At 38.5% G+C, this 25,406-nt stretch overlaps 1 protein-coding gene across 15 annotated transcripts in view; it reads right to left on the bottom strand.

Moving 5' to 3' along the window:
- Positions 1-25,406, bottom strand: part of ODF2L (outer dense fiber of sperm tails 2 like) — a 71,299-nt gene that overhangs the window by 26,037 nt on the left and 19,856 nt on the right. For 14 of the 15 annotated variants that reach the window (XM_056815399.1, XM_007480586.3, XM_007480578.3 and 11 more), the window contains exon 8: positions 219-404. In XM_056815399.1, coding sequence (XP_056671377.1) covers positions 219-404 — 186 coding nt within the window. The remainder of the gene's footprint in view (positions 1-218; positions 405-25,406) is intronic. The other variant, XM_056815396.1, reaches the window with a different exon arrangement.

Here is a 25,406-nt window from a genome sequence, read left to right as displayed (position 1 = left end):
AAGGAAAATACTCAAGTATTATGTTTTTTCACATTGTCAAGAAATGGTGAAATAAAAGTCAGATGACGGTTTGTATTTCCATAAATGCAAACTGTTCCAAGGCTTGAAGGTGATCAAATACAACCAGCTTTTAAAAAGTGAAGTGTCACCTCAAAGCAATTTCAACATAGTCTATTTCAGAAGTAAAACTGAAGATTTTATAAATTACTGTCACTCACCCGATCTGTAATTTGAGAAGTTAGGCCTTCAATACTTGCCATATAAGAGTCAGCTCTTTCTTTGCAAACTTTAGTGGCTTTTTTCAGGGCTATTTTCTTTTGCTCATTTGTTTGCTTCAGTGTAACAAGTTGCTGCTCATATGTTTTCAATTGTAGCTTCCATTCAACTATCTTAGCTTTTAAGCTCTGCAAAAACAGTTGATCAATAATTAATACACAAAATGCAAATATTTTGCAATTGAGTAATTAAGGTATGAAGAAAAATATATCCATATTTTAATTTAAAAGTTTCACAAGTCACATTAAATGGAATGTGATTTTACTTATATTTATAAACTAGCTTACAGTATAAAGAAACAACTCTACATAAAGTTAACAAATGTTAATGACTTTATAGTGAAATCATTGGCAATTATAAAAGAAACAATAAACAGCAAATTCTTTAGGGGAAAATATTAATATTAGTGTTTAAAATGTAGAATAAGATAAACATTTTAGGAAATACACAATATGAAAATCTGTTTTGCTGAACTGTGAATATTATGAAGGTTTTGTTTTTATTTTACTTTTATTGTTCAAATGAGGAGTAGAAGGTTTAAAGACAGATAATAAAGGCAGGTAAATTAATTTTAAATTGCAAAAAAAATTTAGCAACAGAAGATACTTCATAAGGCTGCAGAGAACCAAAATTATTTGTTGGTTAAACTTGAAGGGGAAGAATAATATGTGGTATCAGTTGGGATAAATCTGCTAGCATTTCATTAACAATCTATTCCTCTTAACAATACTGGGATTACTAAACTTGGATTCTCTCATCTTAATCCCTGATGTGTGAAGGAAGATAATGGCAATGGTGCCCATTCTCTCACTATGCCTTGCTGCTTTTCCCCACCAAGTCTCAGACCTATATTTAAAATATTTTCATCTTTATGTCCACTTAACACTAACCTACAAATGGCATCCTTCCTAACAATAACATTGTGGTGATGGCTTTGTGTCTCAGAGGTGTCTTTTACTCCTACCACTTCAAACCAAGACCTTGATGTGTGTGGAAAAAATGGTTCCCCACCTGAATTTTTCACAATCATGATTTCCCCTCTCCTTCAGGGGAGAACTACTCAAAGACCCAGAAAAGTCAACACTACAGTTCCAACTACAACAGTCATCAGTTCTAAATCTTGGACTTACATGGGAACTAATGTTTAATGGTGCTCAGTGTAGTCTCCTCACCTGAGAGGGGACTGAGTCCCAAGGCAGAGTCTGCCTTCTTCATTTCTAGCATCTCCTTTCATTTTTCACATTTTACTTCTGGCACAACTATATGATAAAACCTATTTGTGAAAATAGATGGCAGTTCAGGAAACATCTTGGCTTGTAGGCTGCTAGAACTAGGGTTTAACTAGTTTAACTAGGGTTAAACTAGGGTTTAAGGGACTGAATAGTATTCCCTACATTAGGGAGAGTATCAAGACTGTGTAGATAAGACAATGAGACATCACTGGCCATCACCACAATGACAGAACTTCATCACTAAGAAGATGTTTCTTCAAGAGGCTGGGGGATCCTTCTGAGGAACTCTTGGTTAATTTCTCTTCTCTTTGGAATAGGGAGAAAGGTAAGATATCCCAAGTGAAAGAAGCTGAATCCAGATAGGGGAAGTATTCAAAGAACTGAGTTCAGATCCTAGTTCTTTCACTATCTGTATAACCTTGGGCAGGAAATTTCATGTCTCTGAGCCTTAGTTTCTTCATTTTCAAAATGAGGGGGTTTGACTAAAGTGACCACTAAGTTCCTTTCCCACTTTAAATCTTACAATCTTATAAAGATTAAGTTGAAAAACTAACCTTATCAGAAATATGTATAAGAAATGTGTGCAGGAAGAAAGGGAATTTTAAAGGCACTTGGAGATTAAAGTTTAAGATAAGCAAAAGTAAAGAACATTAAAAAGATAGAGGAAATAATGCATGGCATTCTAATACTATGAATAGTCTTTGAGCTCATCAATATTGACGTTTTCAGCCAAGAATGATCCATGCTTTCTCACAGTGTGTCTTTCATGCATGTTTCCCCACAACTAGTTCTCTAGACTCTTGGTCTACTAGAGCAAGAAGCAATCCATGTGTCACTCCTTTCTTATATTTGAAGTCTAGAGCACCTCATTTTGGGTACCATGCTTCAGGTAGCTTTTTTCTGCTGTGTGCTTTGCTTGTAGTATGTGATTGCATGCTCATGTCCATTATCATTCAATGGGGATCTATTAAATGCCTACTATATTATGCATGAGATAACCCAGAACTTTCAATGGTAGGAAATTGTGGCATTCCATGACTGCAGACTTATATCATGATGTGACAGATAATGATAAAAGAAGACCTTCTACTTAATGGAGATCCCAAAAAAAATGAGATTTCTCAAAAGCAATCTATAGCACGGCTTCTTCCAGTTCCATTTGTGTGGTCATCCAACAATTCTGATGAATGAGTCTTACAGTGTTTCCATCTGCACAAAGTAGTCTGGGCAACAGGCATTCTTTAGTTACTTGTTTTCTACTATGTAGACAGGCTAAAATCTTTTAAATAATTATGTAGAAGAATTATTGTATATTTTTGAATGAATATTCTGTAATTTGAATAATTATGTAAAGAATCATGTAGAAGCTCTGCAGTTATTATGGGAAATGACAGGAACAAAACAATATCATCTGCAAACAAAAATGCCTGGAGGATTTCTCCATCTTTAGGGACTCCCTATTCCATTTGGGCCCCAGGTTAGAAATCTTTCGTGACAGAGAAAACTGCCTATGGCAAGCACTGCTTTGTTGCTTTGCTTTATACTAATAATTAGTTGGATCGATCAAGTAAAACAAAGTTAACAAAGGTATATTTATTCCCCCAAAGTTACTATGTCCTAATAGTCAAATCTAATGGCCTTTTCCCAATGGTTATCCTTCTTGACCTCTCTACAGCCTAAAACTTGACACTCTCTTGACCTTGATACTCTTCTCTAGGTTCTCATGTTATTGCTTTCTCCTGGTTTTCCTTCTACTTTTACAGATCCTCCTCCATCTCTTTTGCTGGATCTTTATCCTTTTCACTCCTATTAACAATGGGTACTCCCCTACCCCGGCTCTATCCTGAATCTTCTTACAAGGAAGCCTTTATCCTGAAGTTGTCAGGAAGAAGAGTGTTCAACTAACCCCAAGCCAGGATTATAAAACTTATAAGGCTGGGCCTGGGAAAGCAAAGATTACAGAGGGTCCTGGATCAGACTGTCCCAGAGTACACAGATTTCTCTCAGACTGCCCCCAAGCAGCTCATAGAATAGACATAAAGTGCAAGATACCTGCATCCACACAAGGACCTGAAGTGATGATCTATGTGCAGTCTGCTGACTACAGCCATTCCTGAGGTCCTTGAACATAGCACTCATTAATTGGGCCCCAAACAACACAAATAATTAGCAAAGTAGGCTTTACTTGTTCTGCTGGAAATGCAGGGTCTGGCTCTGGTATGAAACCCCAATTCAGGAAGTAAGACTGAAAATTTTTCAAACTTAAGAAAATATTAATGATAATGAAATTTTAGAGAACTAGGGATGATCATGACAAAAGCCCATTAGGAAAAAAAAAATATCCACATCACTGATAAGAAAAGCCTCAAAGAAAGTCAATAATTTGCCACAAGATCTACTTGGAAATCTTATAAGAAAATAGAAAAAGTTGCTTTTTTTAGTCTTTTGATATAAGCTCTAGTAAAAACCTCATTGAAAATTAAAACATGAAAATGAGATTACAGAGTCAAGGAAACAAGAAATAACAGAATAAAACCAAAAGAGTGAGAAAAAAAAGCTAGAAAATGTAAGACATCTGCTATCAAAAACAAATGACCCAGGAAATAGATCAAAGAGAAAGAATTAAGAATCATTAGACAACCTGAAAACCTTGACCATAAAGATATCATTTTCATCATGAATGAAAACTGCTCAGATATTTGGACTAAAGAATGAAACAAAAATAGAATTCACCATGCAACACCAATCAGGATTACACAGGATCTGGCAGCCTTGACACTAAAGGACCTTAAGGCTTGGAATATGATATTCAGAAGGACAAGAGAATTGGGTCTACAACCAAAGATTACCTTACCCATAAAAATGACTACATAGTAGTAGTACTAGTGGTAGTCTCTCGGTGATCGAGTATGACTATTGTCTTTGTGCAGTTTCATCTACGGTGTACCCTCATGTGGCTTTGAAGTCCAAAGGCTGAGGCGCAAAGTTTGTGGCACACGGGGCATGGGACGCCAGTTGTTACGGGAGGTGCGGCTGTGGCCTGGTGTCGGCGTTCACGTGCAGCAGCAAGACGTCGACGTCGCTCATCTTCAAAGGTGGTGGCGGCCTGGTGAATGTGGGTTTGCCAGCTGCTTCTGACAGAGGCAGAGAGTTCTAGTTGTTTTGGTGTAATGCCAGCCCACTTCAAGTTGGACTTTAGCTGATCCTTGAATCTTTTCTTTGGTCGGCCTTGTTTCCTGAGTCCAGCTGACAGTTCACCATTGAATACCTGTCTTGGTATTCGCTGTGGGTCCAGGTGGATGACGTGTCCAGACCATCGTAGCTGGGTTTTGAGGACCATGACTTCGATGCTGGTGGAGTTGGCTCTGTCGAGGACTTCCTGATTGGTGATTCGATCCTGCCATCGGATCCTCATGATTGACCGGAGGGAACGTTGGTGGAATTGCTCCAGCTGTTTCATGTGCTTCCAGTACAGTGTCCATGTCTCGCAACCGTACAGGAGTGAGCTGAGGACCACTGCGTTGTACACTTTGAGCTTCGTCGCAGTGCTTACACCTCTGTGTTGGAGGACTTTGCAGCACAGCCGCCCAAGTGCCTGGCTGGCCTTTTGGATCCTGGCATTAATCTCGTGGTCTAGGGACCTGTCGTTGGCGATGGTGCTGCCCAGGTACTTGAAAGTGTTGACCTTAGAAAGCTGCATGCCATCGATTGTAAAGCACGGCTGGTTTGTTGGCCGCCCTGGTGCGGCTTGGAACAGCACCTCTGTTTTGCTGAGGCTGATAGTCAGGCCAAACAGTTTTGTTGTGGTGGAGAACCTGTCCACAATGGTTTGGAGATGATTTTCTTGGTGGGCCATGAGAGCACAGTCATCTGCGAAGAGAGCTTCCAGGATGAGTCTCTCTGTTGTCTTTGTTTTTGCAGTCAGGCGGCGAAGGTCAAATACTGAGCCATCCAGTTGGTATTTGATGTAGATGCCCATGTCTAGATCCATCACAGCATGTCTTAATACTTGGGTGAAAAATAGGTTGAATAGTACCGGAGCGAGGACACAGCCTTGTTTCACACCATTGGAGATGTTGAAGCGATCGGAAGTCTCTCCACCAGATAGGACTTCCCCTGTCATGTCGACAGGAAAGAGCTGGATCAGTTTAACAGATTTTGCTGGGCAACCGAGCTTGCTGAGGATCACCCACAATGCGTCCCTGTTCACTGTGTCGAACGCCTTTGTCAGGTCTATGTCAAGACAATGTAGAGACTTAGGTTCTGCTCAAGGCATTTTTCCTGCATTTGCCTCACCGTGAAGACCATGTCGATGGTGCTGCGATCTGGTCGGAAGCCACGTTGTGATTCAGGCAGGTTCTGCTCTGAAATAGATGACAGGAGTCTGTTGAGTATAACACAGGCGAGGATCTTACCGGCAGTGGAAAGTAGTGAGATGCCTCTGTAGTTGTCACAGGCTGCTCATGATCCTTTGTTCTTGTATAGGGCTACGATGGAGGCATCTCTGAGTTCTGGGGGCATGTCTTCCTCTTCCCATATGCTGGTCAGCACTAAGTGGAATGCCTGGAGCGCCTTTCCATTTAAGGCCTTGTACACCTTGGTTGGGATCCCGTCTTTACCGGGTGCCTTGCCTGTACTCATTTGTTTAATGGTTTTTTGGACTTCCTCTATTGAAGGAGGGACATTAAGTTGTTCAATGGTGCGGTTTGGGGGGATCTGGTCAAGGGCGCTTTGGTCGACTGAAGAGGGTCGGTTGAGAAGCTGACTGAAGTGTTCTTTCCACCTGTTGCTGATGCCTTTTTTATCTTTTATGAGAGTGTCACAGTCAGAGGATAGCAAGGGAGTGGTGGTGGGTTTTAATGGCCCATAGACAGTCTTGAGGGCACTGAAAAATTGTTTGTAGTTTTTCGTATCAGCAAACCGCTGGATTTCTTCTGCCTTTTTTTCCCACCATCGGTCTTGCATCTTCCTGATCTCACACTGTGCTGTGGCTTGGAGAGACTTGAATCTGTCCTTTTTAGGAGCAGAGTTTGGGTTATTTTGCCACTCCATAAAGGCTTTGTTCTTCTTGCTCAATAGGTCTTCAATAGCAGCATTGTTCTCGTCGAACCAGTCCTGGGGGGTTGCGTTGTTTTGGGCCTAGGACTGCCTTTGATGTTTCCTTCACTGCGTCTCTGAACTGGTTCCACTTCTCGGTTGAGTTTCCAGTGAGTGGTCCCTTGGCAGACAGCTTGTCGTCCAGGCAGGACTGGAATGTTTGCAAATAAGATGGATCTCTAAGACGACTCATGTTGTAAAATGCGCGAACTGTCTGGGCACGTTTTGGATAGTGAGGCACAATGCGCATTTGAAGAGTCGCTCTAACCAATCGGTGGTCTGTCCAGCATTCAGCTCCTCTCATGGCTCTGGTGATCTTTACATCTTGGATGTCTCGCCGGCGTACAATGATGTAGTCAATGAGATGCCACTGTTTTGATCTTCGGTGCATCCACGTTGTTTTATATTTGTTTGCCATTCTGAACACAGTGTTTGTGATGGTGAGTTCGAACTCTGAGCATTTGCTGAGTAGCAGTAGGCTGTTGTTGTTCATTTTGCCCACGCCGTGTTTGCCGAGTACTCCTTTCCATCTTTCATGGTCCTGTCCAACGTGGGCTTTGAAGTCTCCCAGTAGTATCAGCTTGTCATTTGTGGGCACTGAGTGCAGGACAGCACTCAGGTCAGAGTAGAACTGCTCGATGGTCTCCTCTGTGCTGGTCAGTGTAGGGGCATATGAGCTGATGATTGTGGCATACCAGTCTTTGCTGAGAGGCAAACGGATCTTCATGAGCCTCTCGCTGATGCCCACAGGCAAGTCTGGCAGCTGCTTGAGCAAACTGGTCTTGATGGCCAGGCCAACATTGTGGATTCTGTCTTCATTTGAGGCTCTGCCTTTCCAGAAGAAGGTGTATCGTGATCCCTCTTCTGGTAAGTGTGTTTCGCTTAAGGCTGCGATGTCAATATTATATCGCGCCAGTTCTTTACCGATTAGAGCTGTTCTTCTCTCAGGTCTTGGGGTATTCTCTCTGTCAAGTAATGACTACACACTTCCAGGGTATTTAACAAAATAGAGGATTTCTAAGTATTCCTAAAGAAAAGACCAGAACTAAATGGAAAATTTGATGTCCAAATCGAAATTTTAGAGAAATGTGAAAAGGTAAACAAAAAACAGGGGGAAAAATTATTTTTTAAGGACTTCAATAAGGTGAAATTGCTTATACTCCTATATGGAAAAAAGGGTATTTATAACTCTCAAAAACTATTTTCACTCTAATAGTAGATAAAATAATTATTCAAAACCAGAAGTTGGGGTACTAAGTGGTTTAAGGTTATATGTAAAAAAAAAAAAGGAGTGGGTGGGAATAGAAGATGACACCAAGAGAAACTTGAAGGAAGAAGAAAAATAGGATAATTTATATCACATAAAGAGGTGCATGGGGGGGAGGGGAAGAATACTATTAAAAGAAGGAGAAGAAGAGAGTGGCAATACTTAAATCTTACTCTCAGTGTAATCAGTTCTGAGAGGGAAGAGCACCTAGATCCACTGAAGTATAGAATTCTATCTTACCCTACTGGGAAGTTGAGAGGGAAAAATCAAGTGGGGGAGAGGGACAAGGAGTACCAAAAGGGAGGGAAAAAGAGGGAGGAGGTAATTTAATAGACCTTAAAGAAAAATAAAGAGGGAAATAAGAAAGGAGGGAGTGGCAAGGAAAGTAAAATAAGGGTGAGGATTAGGGAGACTGATTAAAAGCATAACACTGATGTAGAAAGAAATAGTGAAAGAAGAAAGGGCAAGACTAGGGGAGGAAATTAAAATGATGGGGAATACATAAGTGACAATCATAACTCTGAATGTGAATGAGATGAACTCACCCATAAAATGGAAGCAGATATCAGAGGGATTAGAAAGCAACATTCTACTATATGTTGTTTACAAGAAACATACATGAGGCAGGTAGACACATATAGAGTAAAGGTAAGAGGCTGGAGCAAAATGTATTGGACATCAACTGAGAAAAAGAAGGCAGGAGTTGCAATCACAATATCTAATAAAGCCAAAGTAAAAGCAGATCTGATTACAAGAGATAGGGAAGGTAATTGCATCCTGATAAAAGGCTGTATAGACAATGAAGAAATAGCAATACTCAACATGCACCAAATGGTATACCATCCAGATTTTCAAAGGAGAAAATATTGGAGCTAAAGGAAGAAATAGATAGTAAAACTATACTCATGGGGGACCTGAAACTTCCTCTATATTAGAGCTAGATAAGTCAAACCAAAAAATAAATAAGAAAGAGGTAAGAGAAGTGAATGAAATGCTAGATAAATTAGAGCTAATAGATATATGGAGAAAAAATAAATAGGGATATGAAGGGTTCCAGGTATGAATGAATCATGAAAGTATTAAAGATGTATTCAAAAGCTGACTCCAATGAGCAAAGTGCTCATGGACCAGACTTCTAGACATATTTCTAGTATTTCACATGATTCATTTCTGAATCCTTCAATTTGGAAGGGGTTAAATTTGGTTGACCTTAAAAGCCAAACCTGTGCTGTTATCTCTTGTATATAAGCTCACAGACAGGTTTCAGGGTCCTCTGGAATATCAAAGATCCACACATGCATTCCAAAGATAGGACTGGTGCCAGATTTCTGAGAAGAAGAGTCCTGGCCCAGATACCTGGTGACCTACTGTGTTATCCATTCTTTTGGATTTATCATTAAACTGTTAAAACTTTTGATGTACTGAATGGGGGATGGACACCCTGTCACCCCCTCCTTGTGCAACTACCCTTAATAAACAGATCAGCTCCCTCAATTGGGGTCAGTCACTCACTCCCTCATTATTGGGCTAACGAGCTTGAACGTGAAGCTAAAGAATACTGTGTCTGTGTCTCTTTTCTCTCTCTATGTCCTTACTACCTTAATCTTTAACCATTTCACCCATATTACCTCAGTTCCCAGCTTCCCTTTCAGGTGCTCAATCCTTGCAAGAATATCTTGCAGCTGCAGGACAGCTACAGGACAAAAAGGAATACACCTTCTTTTTAGCAGCACATGGTACATTCACAAAAATTAACCATGTAATAGGGCATAAAAACATTGCAAACAAATGAAAAAAAAACAGAAATAACAAATGCAACCTCTTCAAATCAAAATGCAATAAAAAGTATTATTAGTAGAGGTACATGGAGAGGCAAATAAAAATTAATTGAAAATTAAATAATATGATTCTCCAAAATTGGTTGGTTAAAGAATAAATCATAGAAACAACTAATCCTTTCATTGAAGAGAATGACAATGAGGGATATAGGATGCAGTCAAAGCAGTACTCAGCAGAAAATTTATATTCCTGATTGCAGATATCAACAAACCAAAGAGGGAAGAAGTCAATGAGTTGGTCATGCAAAATAAAAAAACTAGAAAGTGAACAAATTAAAAATCCTGAGATGAAGACAAAATTAAAGATCCTAAACATCAAAGGAGAAATTAATAAAATTGAAAGTCAAAGAACTATTGATTTAATAAATAAGACTAGAAGCTGGTACTTTGAAAAAACAAATAAAAAAGACAAAGTACTGGTCAATCTAATTAAAAAAAGGAAAGAAGAAAACCAAATTGATACTATCCAAGATGAAAAGGGAGGCCTCACCTCTAATGAAGAGGAAATTAAGGCAATCATTAAAAACTATTATGCCCAATTATACGGCAATATGGCAATCTAGGTGATATGAATGCATATTTACAAAAATATGAATTGCCTGGACTAACAGAGGAAGAAATAGATTACCTGAACTACACCATATCAGAAAAAGAAAATGAACAAGCCATCAAAGAACTCTCTAAGAAAAAATGCCCAGGTCCAAATGGTTTCACAAATGAATTCTATAAAACATTCAAAGAACAACTAATTCCAATATTATACAAACTATTTGACAGAATAAGCAAAGAAGGAGTTCTACCAAATTCCTTTTAGGACACAAATATGGTACTAATTCCAAAGTCAGGCAGATAAAAAAAGAGAAAGAAAACTATAGACCAATCTCCTTAATGAACATAGATGCAAAAATCTTAAACAGGATACTAGCAAAAAGACTCCAGCAAGTCATCACGAGGGTAATTCACTGTGACCAGGTAGGATTCATACCAGGAATGCAAGGATGGTTCAATATTAGGAAAACCATTCACATAATTGACCATATTAACAAGCAAACCAACAAAAATCACATGATTATTTCAATAGATGCAGAAAAAGTCTTTGACAAAATACAACACTTTCCTATTAAAAACACCAGAAAGCATAGAAATAGAAGGAATGTTCCTAGAAATAATAAACAGTATCTATCTAAAACCATCAGCAAACATCACCTACAATGGGGACAAACTAGAAGTCTTCCCAATAATATCAGGATGTAATGGGGAAATTTAGGTCTCTGGGAGAAGGTTATAATATAGTAATGGTTACAAATGTGGCTACAAGATTTATATAATATTTAACAATGGCCGCCAAGGAATTTACTTATGAAATTCCTAAAATGAAACACTCAAGTCAGAATGAGGTTTATGAAGGTTTAATCACACTGGGAGTAGGGAAAAGGTTAGGGAGAGAAGGAGAGAAGAGAAAAGGGAAAGAGGCTACTCAACCTCTGACCAAGGCAGGGGGAGTTTTAGGCCCAAAGGCCCAGGTGGAAGAATCAGTCCTTAACTCACGTGACCGATCTGAAGGAAAGCTGTCTGCGGGCGTCCTCTCTCTCCAAGCTCCTAACACCCACTCCCCTCTAGCTCTCTCCACAGGAAGTTCCGCGAATTCCAGAGGCTGTTCCCTACCTCACTTCCTGTGTCTCACAAATCCAATGGTTGGCTCTAGCTTGGCTTAGGACAGCCCAGGTGGGCAGTTAATTATTTCTGATTAGTCATTGACTAGCGCATGCCCGTGTAGGTGGGTGTGCACAATTTTTGGGTGCTAGACCAAGATGGAGACTTTTAAAATTCACAATCCCCCCTGATGATGATTGGGAGACTAGTCTCCCCAATTGATCACTAAACATAAGCATATTGCACCCCAAAAATTTCTAACTATATGTGTATACAAAAATTTTTTTACCCACTAAGAGGAAAATTATAATAGTTGTAAATATGGGGAAATAGAGGAGAGAGAAAGACAGCAAACCAATGTTTTGCTGGGCGCATTGACAAAAGCCAATTAGGGGGCAGTCCCCTTTGGCATAAGAGTGTACATTCAAAGAATGTTCAATCAACCACACCCCAAGGTTCATTCTGGATCTTCCTGTAGTGAAAAGGTTTAGATATCTTTCTGCAAACAGTTCATTCTCTGGATTCAGTTAGTTAGCAAGCTTCTTCTCTGGAGATTTCTCTCTCGAACAAAATTTAAATCTTGGAATTGATGAAATACAATCCCCCCTGAAGAAAGTGTTGAAAAAACACTGAGTCCAGCTGAGGATTCAAGTTTTAGTTGTGGGGGTGTGTGAGTTAATTCAAAAGAAAAACAAAACAAAATGAAAATAAAATAAAAATTCAAAATCAGAAGAAGAAAAAAAGGGAAAAAATTAAGGGAAAAAATATAAACCCTTTATATATGCATATCTATATTAAAGAAGAATTCAAAATCAGTATCAAAATCAAAAAATCTATGTATACAAAATTTGAGAAAGCAAGAATAAAAAAAAAATTTTTTTTTTTTTACAGGCCTCTGTATTAGGGTCCAGTTAAGTAATTTCTAATCCCACAAGTCTGTAGGACAGAATGCAGTATATTTTACTTCCCCATTTGCAGCCAAGGCTACAGGAAGTTGCCATACTATAGGAGAGAAAAAAAAAGGACCAGATTCTTATTTTATATCTAGGGAAGTGTCATTCCCTCGTCTGATTTTTACCTTCGTTCTCAGGGATGGATGGAGCCAGGATGGTAGCCAACCTTAGGTACTTGTCTGTAGGTATTTTCACGAAGAGTGTGGATACAGGGAAGGCCTACATCTTAACGTCTGTCAAGTGTCGCAACCCCGAGTCTCACACTAGGTTCAAGTCCTTAGTATTGGCTTAGAAATGCATTAATCCTACCTGGATTGGTCTTTTGATTTTTAGACCTGTGAGCTCTTTTGGCATTATCCAGGTTATATCTGTGCTCCTTGTTTGATCTCATATCTAGAATCAGACACAAACATTAATCATAGTCCCACAACAATTATCAATAAATGGCAGGTTCCCATAGTCTAAAGCTGTTTGGGTGTGTATTAATAATAACAACAAGTATATATATTTAAACTAATATTGTAGAATAAAAATTAATATTGATCATATGTACCTAAAGTACATAGAAATGAGAAAAAGGGAAAAAAATAAAATAATGTAAAAATAATAATAATAATAAAATAAGGAAAAGAGAAAAAAAAAGGAAAAAAGGAAAAAAATTAAATTTAGGAATTCAATGTGTCAAAAGCAGAATAAAACAGTTCCACTTGTCAATGTATAGTTATCTCCAATGCATGTATAGGATACAGTCAATCAGTCTCAACAGAAGATGCTCTCTTTACATGAGAACAGTGAATCCAAGAGTCCTTTTCTCCAACCTTTATAGATGTTGGAGTAGTTAACAATATTTGGAATGGTCCTTCCCATGAAGGTTCAGTTGCTCCAGTACGCTTGAAATTCTTTATATACACGTTGTCTCCTGGGTTCAGGTCGTGAAGTGAGAAGTCTAGTGGTCCAGCTTGTACTGCAGCTCCGGATTCATGTAGCTCACGCAGTTTGTGCTGTAATTCCTGTATATAGGAAGCAATAGTAGTATCTCCCCCTAATAACGATGTATAAGCCGGGGAGAAAGGCTTAGCCTGTATAGGCGGATGTCCAAAAAGCATCTCAAATGGTGAAATATGTAAGTCTCCTCTAGGCCTGCTTCTAAGATAAAATAGGGCCAAAGGGAGAATTTCAGGCCATTTTAAATGGGTCTCAGTGCATAATTTTCCAATCATAGTTTTAAGTTCTTTGTTCATCCTCTCAACTTGGCCTGAACTCTGGGGATGATATGGAACATGGAATTTGGGAGTTATCCCCAAGCAAGAATATATCTGGTTTAAGACAGAATCGGTAAAATGACTCCCTCTATCAGAGTCAATACGTGCTGGTAGGCCAAAGCGAGGAATAATTTCTTTTAAAAGCACCTTAGCAACAAAAGCTGCTGTGGCTCGGGCTGTAGGAAATGCTTCCGGCCATCTGGTCAGTTGGTCTACTATGACCAAACAAAATTTATATTGTCCAGCCTTTGGCATCGTTATAAAATCTATCTGCAGGTGCTCAAAAGGTGTGTAAGCCAGAGGACGTCCACCAAAGGCTTTACCACGAAAGGCATGTTGGTTATATGCCTGGCAGGTAGAGCAGGATGAACACACTTTAGAGGCTATGGTAGTTATGCCAGGGGCTATCCATACTCTCTTAACAGAGTCCACGATGCCCTGGGTACCAAAGTGACCATTTTTATGAATAGATTGGCAAATTTGGTTATAGAAACTTCTAGGGAGCAGGGGTTTTCCTTCAGATGACACCCATACTCCATTAATTTGTTTTGCTTTAAATTTTTGTTTCCATTTTTCCACTTCCTTTTCATTATAGGAGAGTGATAAATTTAAATTATCAGTGGTTGTTAATGTTAAAATTAATCCAGGTCCTTCTATGGCTGCTAGTTTTGCAGCGGCATCTGCTCGGTCATTTCCTCTAGAGACAGGGTCTGAGCCTCCTGTATGGGCAGAGCAATGAACTACAGCTAGGGCTTTAGGCAGTTTGAGAGCAGAAAGAACTTCATTAATAATTTCTGCATTAGCTATGGATTTTCCAGCTGAGGTTAAAAATCCTCTCTGGAGCCATAGCATCCCGACTGAGTGACAAATGCCAAAAGCATATCTAGAATCCGTATAAATTGTTGCCTTTTTATCCTTGGCAATTATACAGGCATGTTTCAGAGCTGTGAGCTCTGCTCCTTGAGCGCTAATGTTAGAAGGTAGTGAAGCTGACCATTCAGTGGCAAATTCTGAGACTACGGCAGCTCCAGTGTAACGTATGCCATCCCTCATAAAAGAGGAACCATCGGTAAATAAAATCAGATCTGCATTGTCTAAGGGAGTGTCCAAGAGATTATCTCGAGGCTTTTCTGCCATGGACACTAATGTTTCACAGTTATGTAGTGGTTCTCCTGAAGTAGGTAAATCTGGAAGCAAGGTGGCAGGGTTAAGAGTTGAACAGCGTTTCAAGGTAATATTTTCACTATTTAATAAGGTTATTTCATACCTTGTAATTCTCTGATCCGAGAATGCCTGTGTTCTATGTTTTACCAATAATGCTTCAATCTCATGTGGGCACATTATTGTTAATGGACATCCCAATACTAAATCAACGGTTTTTGTTACTAGTAAGGCTGTAGCAGCTACTCCTCTAAGGCATGGTGGTGCTCCTGCTGCTACTGGGTCTAATTGGGCAGAATAATAGGCAATTGGGCGCTGAGAAGGTCCCAAAGTCTGAGTTAAAACGCCTGAGGCTACTCCTCTTCTCTCATGTACATATAAAGTAAATGGCTTGTTGTAATTTGGGATGCCTAGAGCAGGGGCAGATAAGATAGCCTTTTTTAGCTCTGATAGAGCTGACAGGTGTTCAGGCTCTAATTTGAGGGGTTCAGGGACTACATCCCTTGTTAGTGCTATAAGAGGTTTAGTAATTTCCCCATAACAAGGAATCCATTGTCTGCAAAACCCTGTTGCTCCCAGAATTGCTCTTAACTGTTTTTTAGTGGTAGGAGCACTCAATTTTTGAATATTCTCAATTCGCTTGGGAGAAATAGAGCGGGCACCAGCTGTCAGAATGAACCCCAAATATTCTACTTTGGGGAGACACCACTGAACTTTGTCCTTCGAGATCTTATGACCTCTTTTGTGCAATTCCAAAAGAAGGTGTTTGCTATCTTCTTGACATGTTTTTGCATCTGTTGAAGCCAAGAGTAGATCATCTACATATTTGATTAATTTGCTATTTTTAAATGTTATATTGTCTGTGTCTTGGCTCAAAATTTGCTCAAATAAGCTCGGACTTTCGACATAACCCTGTGGCAGCCGACACCAGGTATATTGTGAGCCCTTCCAGGTGAAAGCAAAAATATGTCTGGAGTTTTCATGTATTGGTATTGAAAAAAAGGCTGAACACAAGTCTACTACTGTAAAGTATGTAGCTGTGCTAGGAATAGATGAAATAATAGTATGTATGTTAGAAACTACGGAGTGTCTCTTTATAACGTGATTATTTACTGCCCTTAGATCCTGTATAAATCTATAGATGTGCTTGCCATCGGGCCCTTTTTTTGGTTTTTTAATTGGTAGGATGGGCGTGTTGTATTCAGATTTGCAAGGGATTATTATTCCCTGTTCTATTAATGAGTTAATAACTGGTGTAATACCCTCAATTGCCTCCTTTGAGAGGGGATACTGAGGGATAGAAGGAGGTGGGCTAGATTTAGTTTTTATCTGCACAGGAACAGCAGATTTAAGCAAGCCTACATCAGAAGAAGATGTGGCCCAAAGAGACTCAGGTATATCTTTAGGTATTTCGAAAATGGAAGGCTCTTTTGCGTCCTGGTTTTCCGAGAGAAGTACAGGGAGTAATTTTAAAGATTCCTCTGGTACTTCTAATGATAATGAGCCATCTGGGGAGCAGGTTATTGTGGCTCTGAGTTTGCATAGAAGGTCCCTCCCCAGCAAATTTAAAGGGGAGTCAGGCATCAAAAGGAAAGAGTGTTGTACCTCTAGGGGTCCTACAGACACCATTCTAGGAGGAAGTCTTTTAACTCTTTGGGTTATTCCTGATACTCCCATTACATTCTCTGAGCCAATAGAATAACATTGTAAATCAGGTTTTCTCTTCAATACAGACCAGGAAGCTCCGGTGTCTAATAGACAATCATAATAGGTGTTACCCACCTTTAAGGTAACATGGGGTTCATTAGTATGGGGAGGGCAGTGGATAGGGACAACGGGTAGTAGGACATCAGGGTCCGGGAAATCAAAGGTTGTATCCTCTGATTCCTGTGCCCTAGCCCCCCCCGGGCACCATCATTGTGTTTGGGATATTCCTTGGGCACCCCCCTGAAGGGCACCTCTCTGAGAGTCATTAGTACCTCGAGTAATTTTTGGACGAGCGCCATTTCTCATATATTGTTGAGTATTATCATTAAAATTTTCTTCAATTTGAGCATTGTCATTAATTTCCCAATTCCTATTTCTATAATTCTGGTTTCTAAAGTTCTTATTTCTATATTCATTATAGTTATTATTTCTAAAACTATTATTAAACTGTGTATTCCTTCCAAACATCTTAAGAAAGGTTCTACATTCCATCATTTTGTGGCCCTTCTTCTCACAGAAGTGGCAAGTAATGGATTGATAATTGGATTTCTGGAGAGGGGCAATTGTCGTTGGTTCATTACCCTGCCCACTTTCTAATTTAGTTATCCTATCTATTAAATATCTCATTTTTTTCTTCATTTCCTCCATGTCATCATCATTTTCTTTCTCCTTTTCTTCGTTTCCCTTTAAAACATATATAGCTGTTTTTCGCAATTCTTCAAGGTCCATATCTGACCATCTTGGGCATTGTGTTTTGAAATAATTTTTAATTGCTTTGCAAGAATTGTTTACAAAGATTCTTCTAGCTTGTCTTATACTACTCTCTTTAGTTAAGTCCCAATCTAAGTATCTGTCCCCAAACTCGATAATTCTGTCCATAAATCTGGAGGGTGTTTCATTTTCCTTTTGCTTAATTTTTTCCAGTTCCATCCACTTATCTGTACTGTCCGCACATTCCTTCATGGACGTGAGGATGGCCTCTCTACAACGGTATAGTTGTAGATAATCCTCAGGATTGTTATAGTCCCATTCGGGATCCTGAGATGGCCAATGTGCTGCATTACGCCCCCTGGTTTTGTTGACATGAGCAATTATTTTATTTTTTTCACGTTCACTTAAAAAAGCCTGGAGTAAGCTCTCAACGTCCTTGTAAGACGGATTATACTGAAAAAATATGTCTCCCATCTTTTTTGTTACTAGAAAAGGATCTTGTTCATATGTGGGAATATTTCGTGTAAATTCATTTATTTCTTGGGGAGTAAACGGTATCCTATGTCTTAAAGTCACCACATCCCCATTTCGTCCTATTTCAGGTACTTCTCTTAGAGGAAACAGGCCTCTAGTTGGATTTTGCACCTGTGGGTCAGTTTGACAAGGACAGGTTTTTCTAGGGGGACAAGATCTCTCTTGCATTGGAATTTGGTTTTCTGTAGGAGAAGGAACATGAGAATCTGGGATTGCCGGGGAAGGGTTTTGGGGATTAAATTCAGACAAGATTTGCACTACACGAGAGAAGCAGTCTGTTAACTTGGCTATAGGAAAGGTATTTTCCATCTCTATTTCAGGGAAGGAAATTTCCTCATTCAAAGGTTCAGAAACAGGTCTATTTCTGGTAGAGTGGTTGTTTGTCAATTGATCCTGTAAGAAACTTTTTAGATCTTCTAATTGGGCTTGCATTTTATCCTCAATTTTTCCTATTTTATCTTCCATATTTCCCATTTTATCCTCAATATTTCCTACTTTATTCTCAATATTTCCTATTTTATCCTCAATTTTTTCTATTTTATTCTCAATATTTCCTATTTTATCCTCAATTTTTTCTATTGTATCCTCAATTTTTTCTATTTTATCCTCAACATTTTCTATTTTATCCTCAATATTTTCTATTTTATCCTCATTTTGCTTTATTTCCTCCTCATTTTGTTTTATTTTCTCCTCATTTTGTTTTATTTTCTCCTCATTTTGTTTTATTTTATCCTCAATTTGTTTTATTTTTTCATCTCTAAATATAGTATTGAGGAGTACAAAAATGACAGTACCTATTAATATAAAAATTTGGAGGTATCCTTCATTCCTCAATGCCCCTACTTCTTCAGCTGCCTTATAATTGTCAAAGGATATAGTACTCATTTTTATATGTATATTTTGTAATTTCACAAAGCAAGTGGGGAGCAGGGCAAAGCAGCAAACTTTCCACAGGCTTTTTCTTTTTACAATAGGTGGCTCTGAGTCTACAACCCTATACAGGCTAAGGGCCTATTGTATTGTAAATTCTCCTTCTTTACAAAGTGTATGTGGGTGGGTCCCAGCAATCTTCTTTGGCCCTCAGGCTAAAGCCGCTATGACCATGTGCTATCTTCCTTGAGCAAAGCCCACTTAAATTTTTAAGACTAGAAAGGCCAGGAAACAGAAAAAAAAATGGGTTTTAAGTTAGCTCCCTAGCTGTATTCAGCTGTTTTTTGCGGGCTAGGAGCTCCTAAGAGCTCCTTCTCCTGAGGTTCCTCCTTGCTTAGTTGATTAGGTAAGCCTGGCCTGCCTCTCTCTACTGAGCCACCTCCTTAAAGTAAAAGGAGATGGAAATGAGAGACAAAGAGGAGAAGGAAAAAAATCCTGTTGACCCCAATTTAACTTAAGGGGTAAAGGGAAAAGAGAAAAGGTGTTTTATACTCACCTGTTCTGGCAGCTGTGTCTTTAAGCCAAGGTATTTGGTAACAGGACTGAGGGAGTGAGCAATAAGTGGGTTGAAAAGGCAAGAAAATTCAGGAAATTTATTGAGGTTCTAGAAACCTTCCAAGCACTAAGGCAGGGCCAAGAGCCAGAGGGGGTAGCCGGGGTGGGATTTCTCCCAGGTGATAGTAAGGAGATCAGAAGACTGATAAGGTTCTTTTTCCCTTCGTGGTCGCCAAAACTGTAATGGGGAAATTTAGGTCTCTGGGAGAAGGTTATAATATAGTAATGGTTACAAATGTGGCTACAAGATTTATATAATATTTAACAATGGCCGCCAAGGAATTTACTTATGAAATTCCTAAAATGAAACACTCAAGTCAGAATGAGGTTTATGAAGGTTTAATCACACTGGGAGTAGGGAAAAGGTTAGGGAGAGAAGGAGAGAAGAGAAAAGGGAAAGAGGCTACTCAACCTCTGACCAAGGCAGGGGGAGTTTTAGGCCCAAAGGCCCAGGTGGAAGAATCAGTCCTTAACTCACGTGACCGATCTGAAGGAAAGCTGTCTGCGGGCGTCCTCTCTCTCCAAGCTCCTAACACCCACTCCCCTCTAGCTCTCTCCACAGGAAGTTCCGCGAATTCCAGAGGCTGTTCCCTACCTCACTTCCTGTGTCTCACAAATCCAATGGTTGGCTCTAGCTTGGCTTAGGACAGCCCAGGTGGGCAGTTAATTATTTCTGATTAGTCATTGACTAGCGCATGCCCGTGTAGGTGGGTGTGCACAATTTTTGGGTGCTAGACCAAGATGGAGACTTTTAAAATTCACAAGGAGTGCAACAAGGATGCCCATTATCACCTGTATTATTTTACATTGTACTAGAAACACTAGCAATAGCAATCAGAGAAAAGAAATTGAAGGTATTAAAATTGGCAATGAGGAGACCAAGCTATCACTCTTCGTGGATGATATGATGGTTTAGTTAAAGAACCCCAGGGAATCAACGAAAAAGCTAGTCAAAATAGTCAACAACTTTAGCAAAGTTGCAGGATACAAAATAAACCCATATAAGTCATCAGCATTTCTATATATCTCCAACCCATTTCAGCAGTGAGAATTAGAGAGAGAAAATCCATTTAAAATCACCCTAGACAATATAAAATACTTAGGAGTCTATCTGCTGAGACAAACATAAGAACTATATGAACACAACTAAAAAACACTCTCCACACAATTAAAACTAGATCTAAAGAATTGGAAAAACATCGACTGCTCATGGGTAGGATGAGCTAACATAATAAAAATGACCATCCTACCTAAATTAATTTATTTATTTAGTGCCATACCCATTGAACTACCAAAAAACTTTTTTACTGAATTAGAAAAAAAATAAAAGTTCATTTGGAAGAACAAAAGATCAAGGATATCCAGGGAAATAATGAAAAAAATGCGAAGGGAGGAAGACTTGCAGTCCCAGATCTCAAACTATACTATAAAGCAGTGGTCATCAAAACAATATGGTACTGGCTAAGAGACAGAAAGGAGGATCAGTGGAATAGACTAGGGGTAAGTGGCCTCAGCAAGACAAGCCCAAAGATCCTAGCTTTTGGAACCAAAACCCACTATTTGATAAAAACTGCTGGGAAAATTGGAAGACAATATGGGAGAGATTAGGTTTGGATCAACATCTCACACCCTACACCAAGAAAAACTCAGAATGGGTGAATGACTTGAATATAAAAAAGGAAACTATAAGCAAATTAGGTGAACACAGAATAGTATACATGTCAGATCTTTGGGAAAGGAAAGACTTTAAAACCAAGCAAGAGCTAGAAAAAAAATCACAAAATGCAAAATAAATAATTTTGACTACATCAAATTAAAAAGGTTTTGTAGAAATAAAAACAATGCAACCAAAGTTAGAAGGGAAGCAACAAATTGGGAAATAATCTTCCTAACAAAAACCTCTGACAAAGGTCTAATTACTCAAATTTATAAAGAACTAAACGAATTGTACAAAAAATTAAGCCATTCACCAATTGACAAATGGGCAAGGGACATGAATAGGCAATTTTTAGTCAAAGAAACCAAAACTATTAAGAAGCACATGAAAAAGTGTTCTAAATCTCTGATAATCAGAGAGATGCAAATCAAAACAACTCTGATGTACCATCTCACACCTAGCATATTGGCTAACATGATAGCAATGGAAAGCAATAAATGCTGGAGGGGATGTGGCAAAGTTGGGACATGAAGGCATTGCTGGTGGAGTTGTGAATTGATCCAACCATTCTGGAAGGCAATTTGGAACTGTGCCCAAAGAGTGCTAAAAGACTGTCTGCCCTTTGATCCAGCCATAGCACTGCTGGGTTTATACCCCAAAGAGATAATAAGGAAAAAGACATGTTCAAGAATATTCATAGCTGTGCTCTTTGTGGTGGCAAAAAAATTGGAAAATGAGGGGATGCCCTTCAATTGGGGAATGGCTGAACAAATTGTGGTATATGTTGGTGATGGAATACTACTGTGCTCAAAGGAATAATAAAATGGAGGAATTCAAAGGGAACTGGAATGACCTCCAGGAATTGATGCAGAGCGAAAGGATCAGAACCAGGAGAACATTGTACACAGAGACTAATACAGTGTGGTAGAATCGAATGTAATGAACTTCTCCATTAGTGGCAATGCAGTGATCCTGAACAACTTGGAGGAATCTACGAGATAAAACATTATCCACATTCAGAGGAAAAACTGTGGGAGTAGAAACACAGAAGAAAAACAACTGCTTGAATACACGGATTGAGGGGATATGGCTGGGGAGGTAGACTCTAAATGAACATCCTAATGTAAACACCAACAACATGGAAATAGGTTCTGATCAAAGACACATGTAATACCCAAAGAAATTGCCCATCGGCTGCACAAAGAGTAGGGAGGGGGGAAGGAGGGAAATAATGTGATTCTTGTAACCAAGGAATAATGTTCTAAAAATTGACTAAATAAATTAATTTAAAAAAAGAAGAAACAATAAAAAATTAAAAGAATAAAAAAATGGCACAATGAATACAGTTTAAGGCCCTGAGTCAGGAAGACTCTTCTTAACAGGCTCAAATTTGTTCTCAGACACCAAGTAACTATGTGATCCTGAACAAGTCCTTTAACTCTCCACCTTAGTTTCCTCATTTATAAAATGACCTGGAAAGGGAAATGACAAACCACTCAAGTATCTTTACCAAGAAAATTCCAAATGGGGGCAAGAGTGGGACACAACTGAAATGAGTAAACCACAACAATAAATTCTCTTCGTGGTTCAAATGTGGTCTTGATATTTAAACTGTAGAGAGAGAAATAAGAGGAATAAAACTAAAGACCCATATTCCTAAGCAATATGGACACAAAAAAATATAGACACAATAAAATATTAGCAAAGGGGATAAAGCAACCACCAAAAAAATTTATCCATTACAACCAGGAATTTAAACCAGGAATGGAAGGTTGGTTCTATATCAAGTAAATTGTAGACCATATTATATCCCCTCCTCCCAAAAAAAAATCCCCTCCCTCAAAAAAAATCAAATGATAATATCAACAGATAAAAAAATGGCTTTTGATGAGACATAATACCTATTTCTGATATCAACACTAAAATGTAAAAAACACAAGAGATAAACAAACTTTTCCTTAACATGATAAATAATATTTAAAAGAGCCAACATTATATGTTAACTAGAAGACTTTCTAAAAATTTTAGGAGAAATACAAGGATGCCCATTATCACCACTATTATTTAACATAATTCTAGAAATGGCAGTTATAGCAATAAATCAAAAAATATATATGCCCAGAGAATGAGCATAGACAAAGTGAAAATAAAATTACGTCTTTTTTGCACCTAGTCAACATGGAAAACCCTGGAGTCAAGTAAAAAAGAACTGTAGTAACTTCAGCAAAATTGTAGGATATAACATAAACCCATACAAATCAGTAGCTTTCTAAATATTACCAACAAAACCCTGTATGTAGACAAGTAAAGATTAAGAAAACTTCAAAATACAGAAATAAAGACATACTTAAAAAACTGAAGAAATAATAGTTGCTTATAATTAGTCTAGGCCAATATAATTTTACAATATATAAACAATACTACCTAAGTTAAACTAAAGACCCATATTATTTATTGTCATATCAAGCTATCAAATGATTATTTAGAGCTAGAAAAAATAACAAAAATCCAATCTTCACAAGGAACATTATGGATTTAGTCTAATTTAGAGAAAGAGCACTAAGATAGGTGCTAGAGGAAACTGAGAGATAGAAAGAGCACTAAGCTAGGTGCTAGAGGAAACTGAGAGATAATTAAGGCATTTTCAACCTTTCGTGGAGTTTATAACTGATAAGGGACACATGGAGCATGCTCTGAACTTGTTCTCCCAAACCCCATTTGACCAGCGTCCCTGCCACATTTCCCTTCAGGGCTGTAGGGGCCACTCAGGGGTAATTTTTCTAGTGCTGTCATTAAAGAGTTCCAACAGGTGTGCCAGTCAGGTAGACTTTAGCTTTTAGAAGTAGATATTATATAGTTGATATAAAAGTAACCTCCCACCCCCCCAAATGCTGTGGTTTACTCTCCCAACAGTACACAGAGTCCAGGGGAGAGAGATTAAGCTTAGAAGGAACATGTAGCAAGGAGTAACAGTTCATAGAAGTTCTTTGGTCATAGTCTTCAAGCAGCTCCCTTTAGAAATAGCAAAAGCTCCTTCCAGAGTCCTAAACCTGCCTTTATCAATTCTACACTGTCCTCAACAGACACTTCTACCACAAGCTGCTATCCCCAGAGAGGCTGCAAAGCTGATGGAATCCTCCAACAAAGGACCAATAGTGTAGACTGAAGCTGGGGCCAGCTTTCCTCCCCTTTTCCCCTCCCTCCACAAGCAGTTAGGTGCTGGAAGGCTTCAGTCCTAAGATTCCTGATGCTCAATTCTCTCCTTACTCCACTTCCTTCCTGTGCAACCATCACTCCAGGTTCATCAAATGCCTTTCAATGATACCTAAAATGATTAAATACATTTCAAGCTTTGTCTAAAGTCTATGATTGACTGATTGACTCAAAAGTTATCCAGGCCATGCTTACAGCAGTATATAATCAAAATATGTTCTCATCTTATTAAGGCATGAAAGTGCCTTATCTAATCACTTACTTTTTCTTTTCTTTAAATGGTACAAGAGAATTTATATAAAAACCTTAAAAATATTAGATGTTAACATCTCATTTCTCAAATAATTCTTTTAGAATAATTCTCCAAAGATGTTATACAAAAACCTGGACTCTTACTGCCAAACTATAATATTATTAAGGTGGTTTCTAAATTCCTCTCAAATAAGGTTTGGGTTTTAAATAATTCACAACTACTCCATTATCAAAAAACAAACCCTTTGATCTAAATTATTTATTGGGGGGGAAGGCTTGTAAAGAGCACTATCCTTGGTGCTAGAGGAAACAGACATAATTAAGGCAGTTCCAGACTTCATGGAGTTTATATCTGGTGGGGGATGGCACTTGCTCTGAACTTGCACGTACATGTAAATGTATTCAAAATTGCAAATAATTTTGAGAAAGGGTCTCAAGAACAAGATTTGCAACTTATCTACATGATCAGTGTGTAGAAGCAAATAACCACTAAATTGTCCTTTAGCAATGCTTGGCACTATACTCTCTAGCACTTCAAAAAATTGAAATCGGGAAAAATAAAAAATGAGCATAGCATATGTTAACATGGGGCAGACATGCAATGCATGAAGCATAGGTTTAGAATTTGGGAGATATGACTTCAAATTTGCCCTCAGATACTCACTAGCTACGTGACCCCGGGCAAGTTTCACTTAACCCTGTTTTAGTTTCATCATCTGTTAAATGAGCTAGAAAATGAAATGGCAAACTCCTCTAGCATCTTTGCGAAGAAAACCCCAAAAGGTATTACAAAGAGTCAGAAACAAACAAACAAAAATATGTTTAATGTATTCAATATATTTTGCAGCTGTTTGGAGAATCTATGATATATAAAGTTGTTATTCCCTTACTAAACCACAGGATGTCAGTACTACTCCACAAATAATGGCAGTTACAGAACTCTAGTAAAGGACAATTACCCTATGGTATGTTCAATTTCCTTTTGGTAGAAGCTTAGAGATTCATTTAACACCATAAAATCTGTACCTAATGTCTTGTGTGTTTTCTACCTCTCATGACTTCCATATCAATAATCAATATGTTTTTTGGTAAGCTTTAGGCTAAAGTT

Source organism: Monodelphis domestica, chromosome 2 (assembly GCF_027887165.1).
Source record: "Monodelphis domestica isolate mMonDom1 chromosome 2, mMonDom1.pri, whole genome shotgun sequence".
Lineage (NCBI taxonomy): Eukaryota > Metazoa > Chordata > Mammalia > Didelphimorphia > Didelphidae > Monodelphis > Monodelphis domestica.
This window is presented reverse-complemented; position numbering and strand designations above follow the sequence as displayed.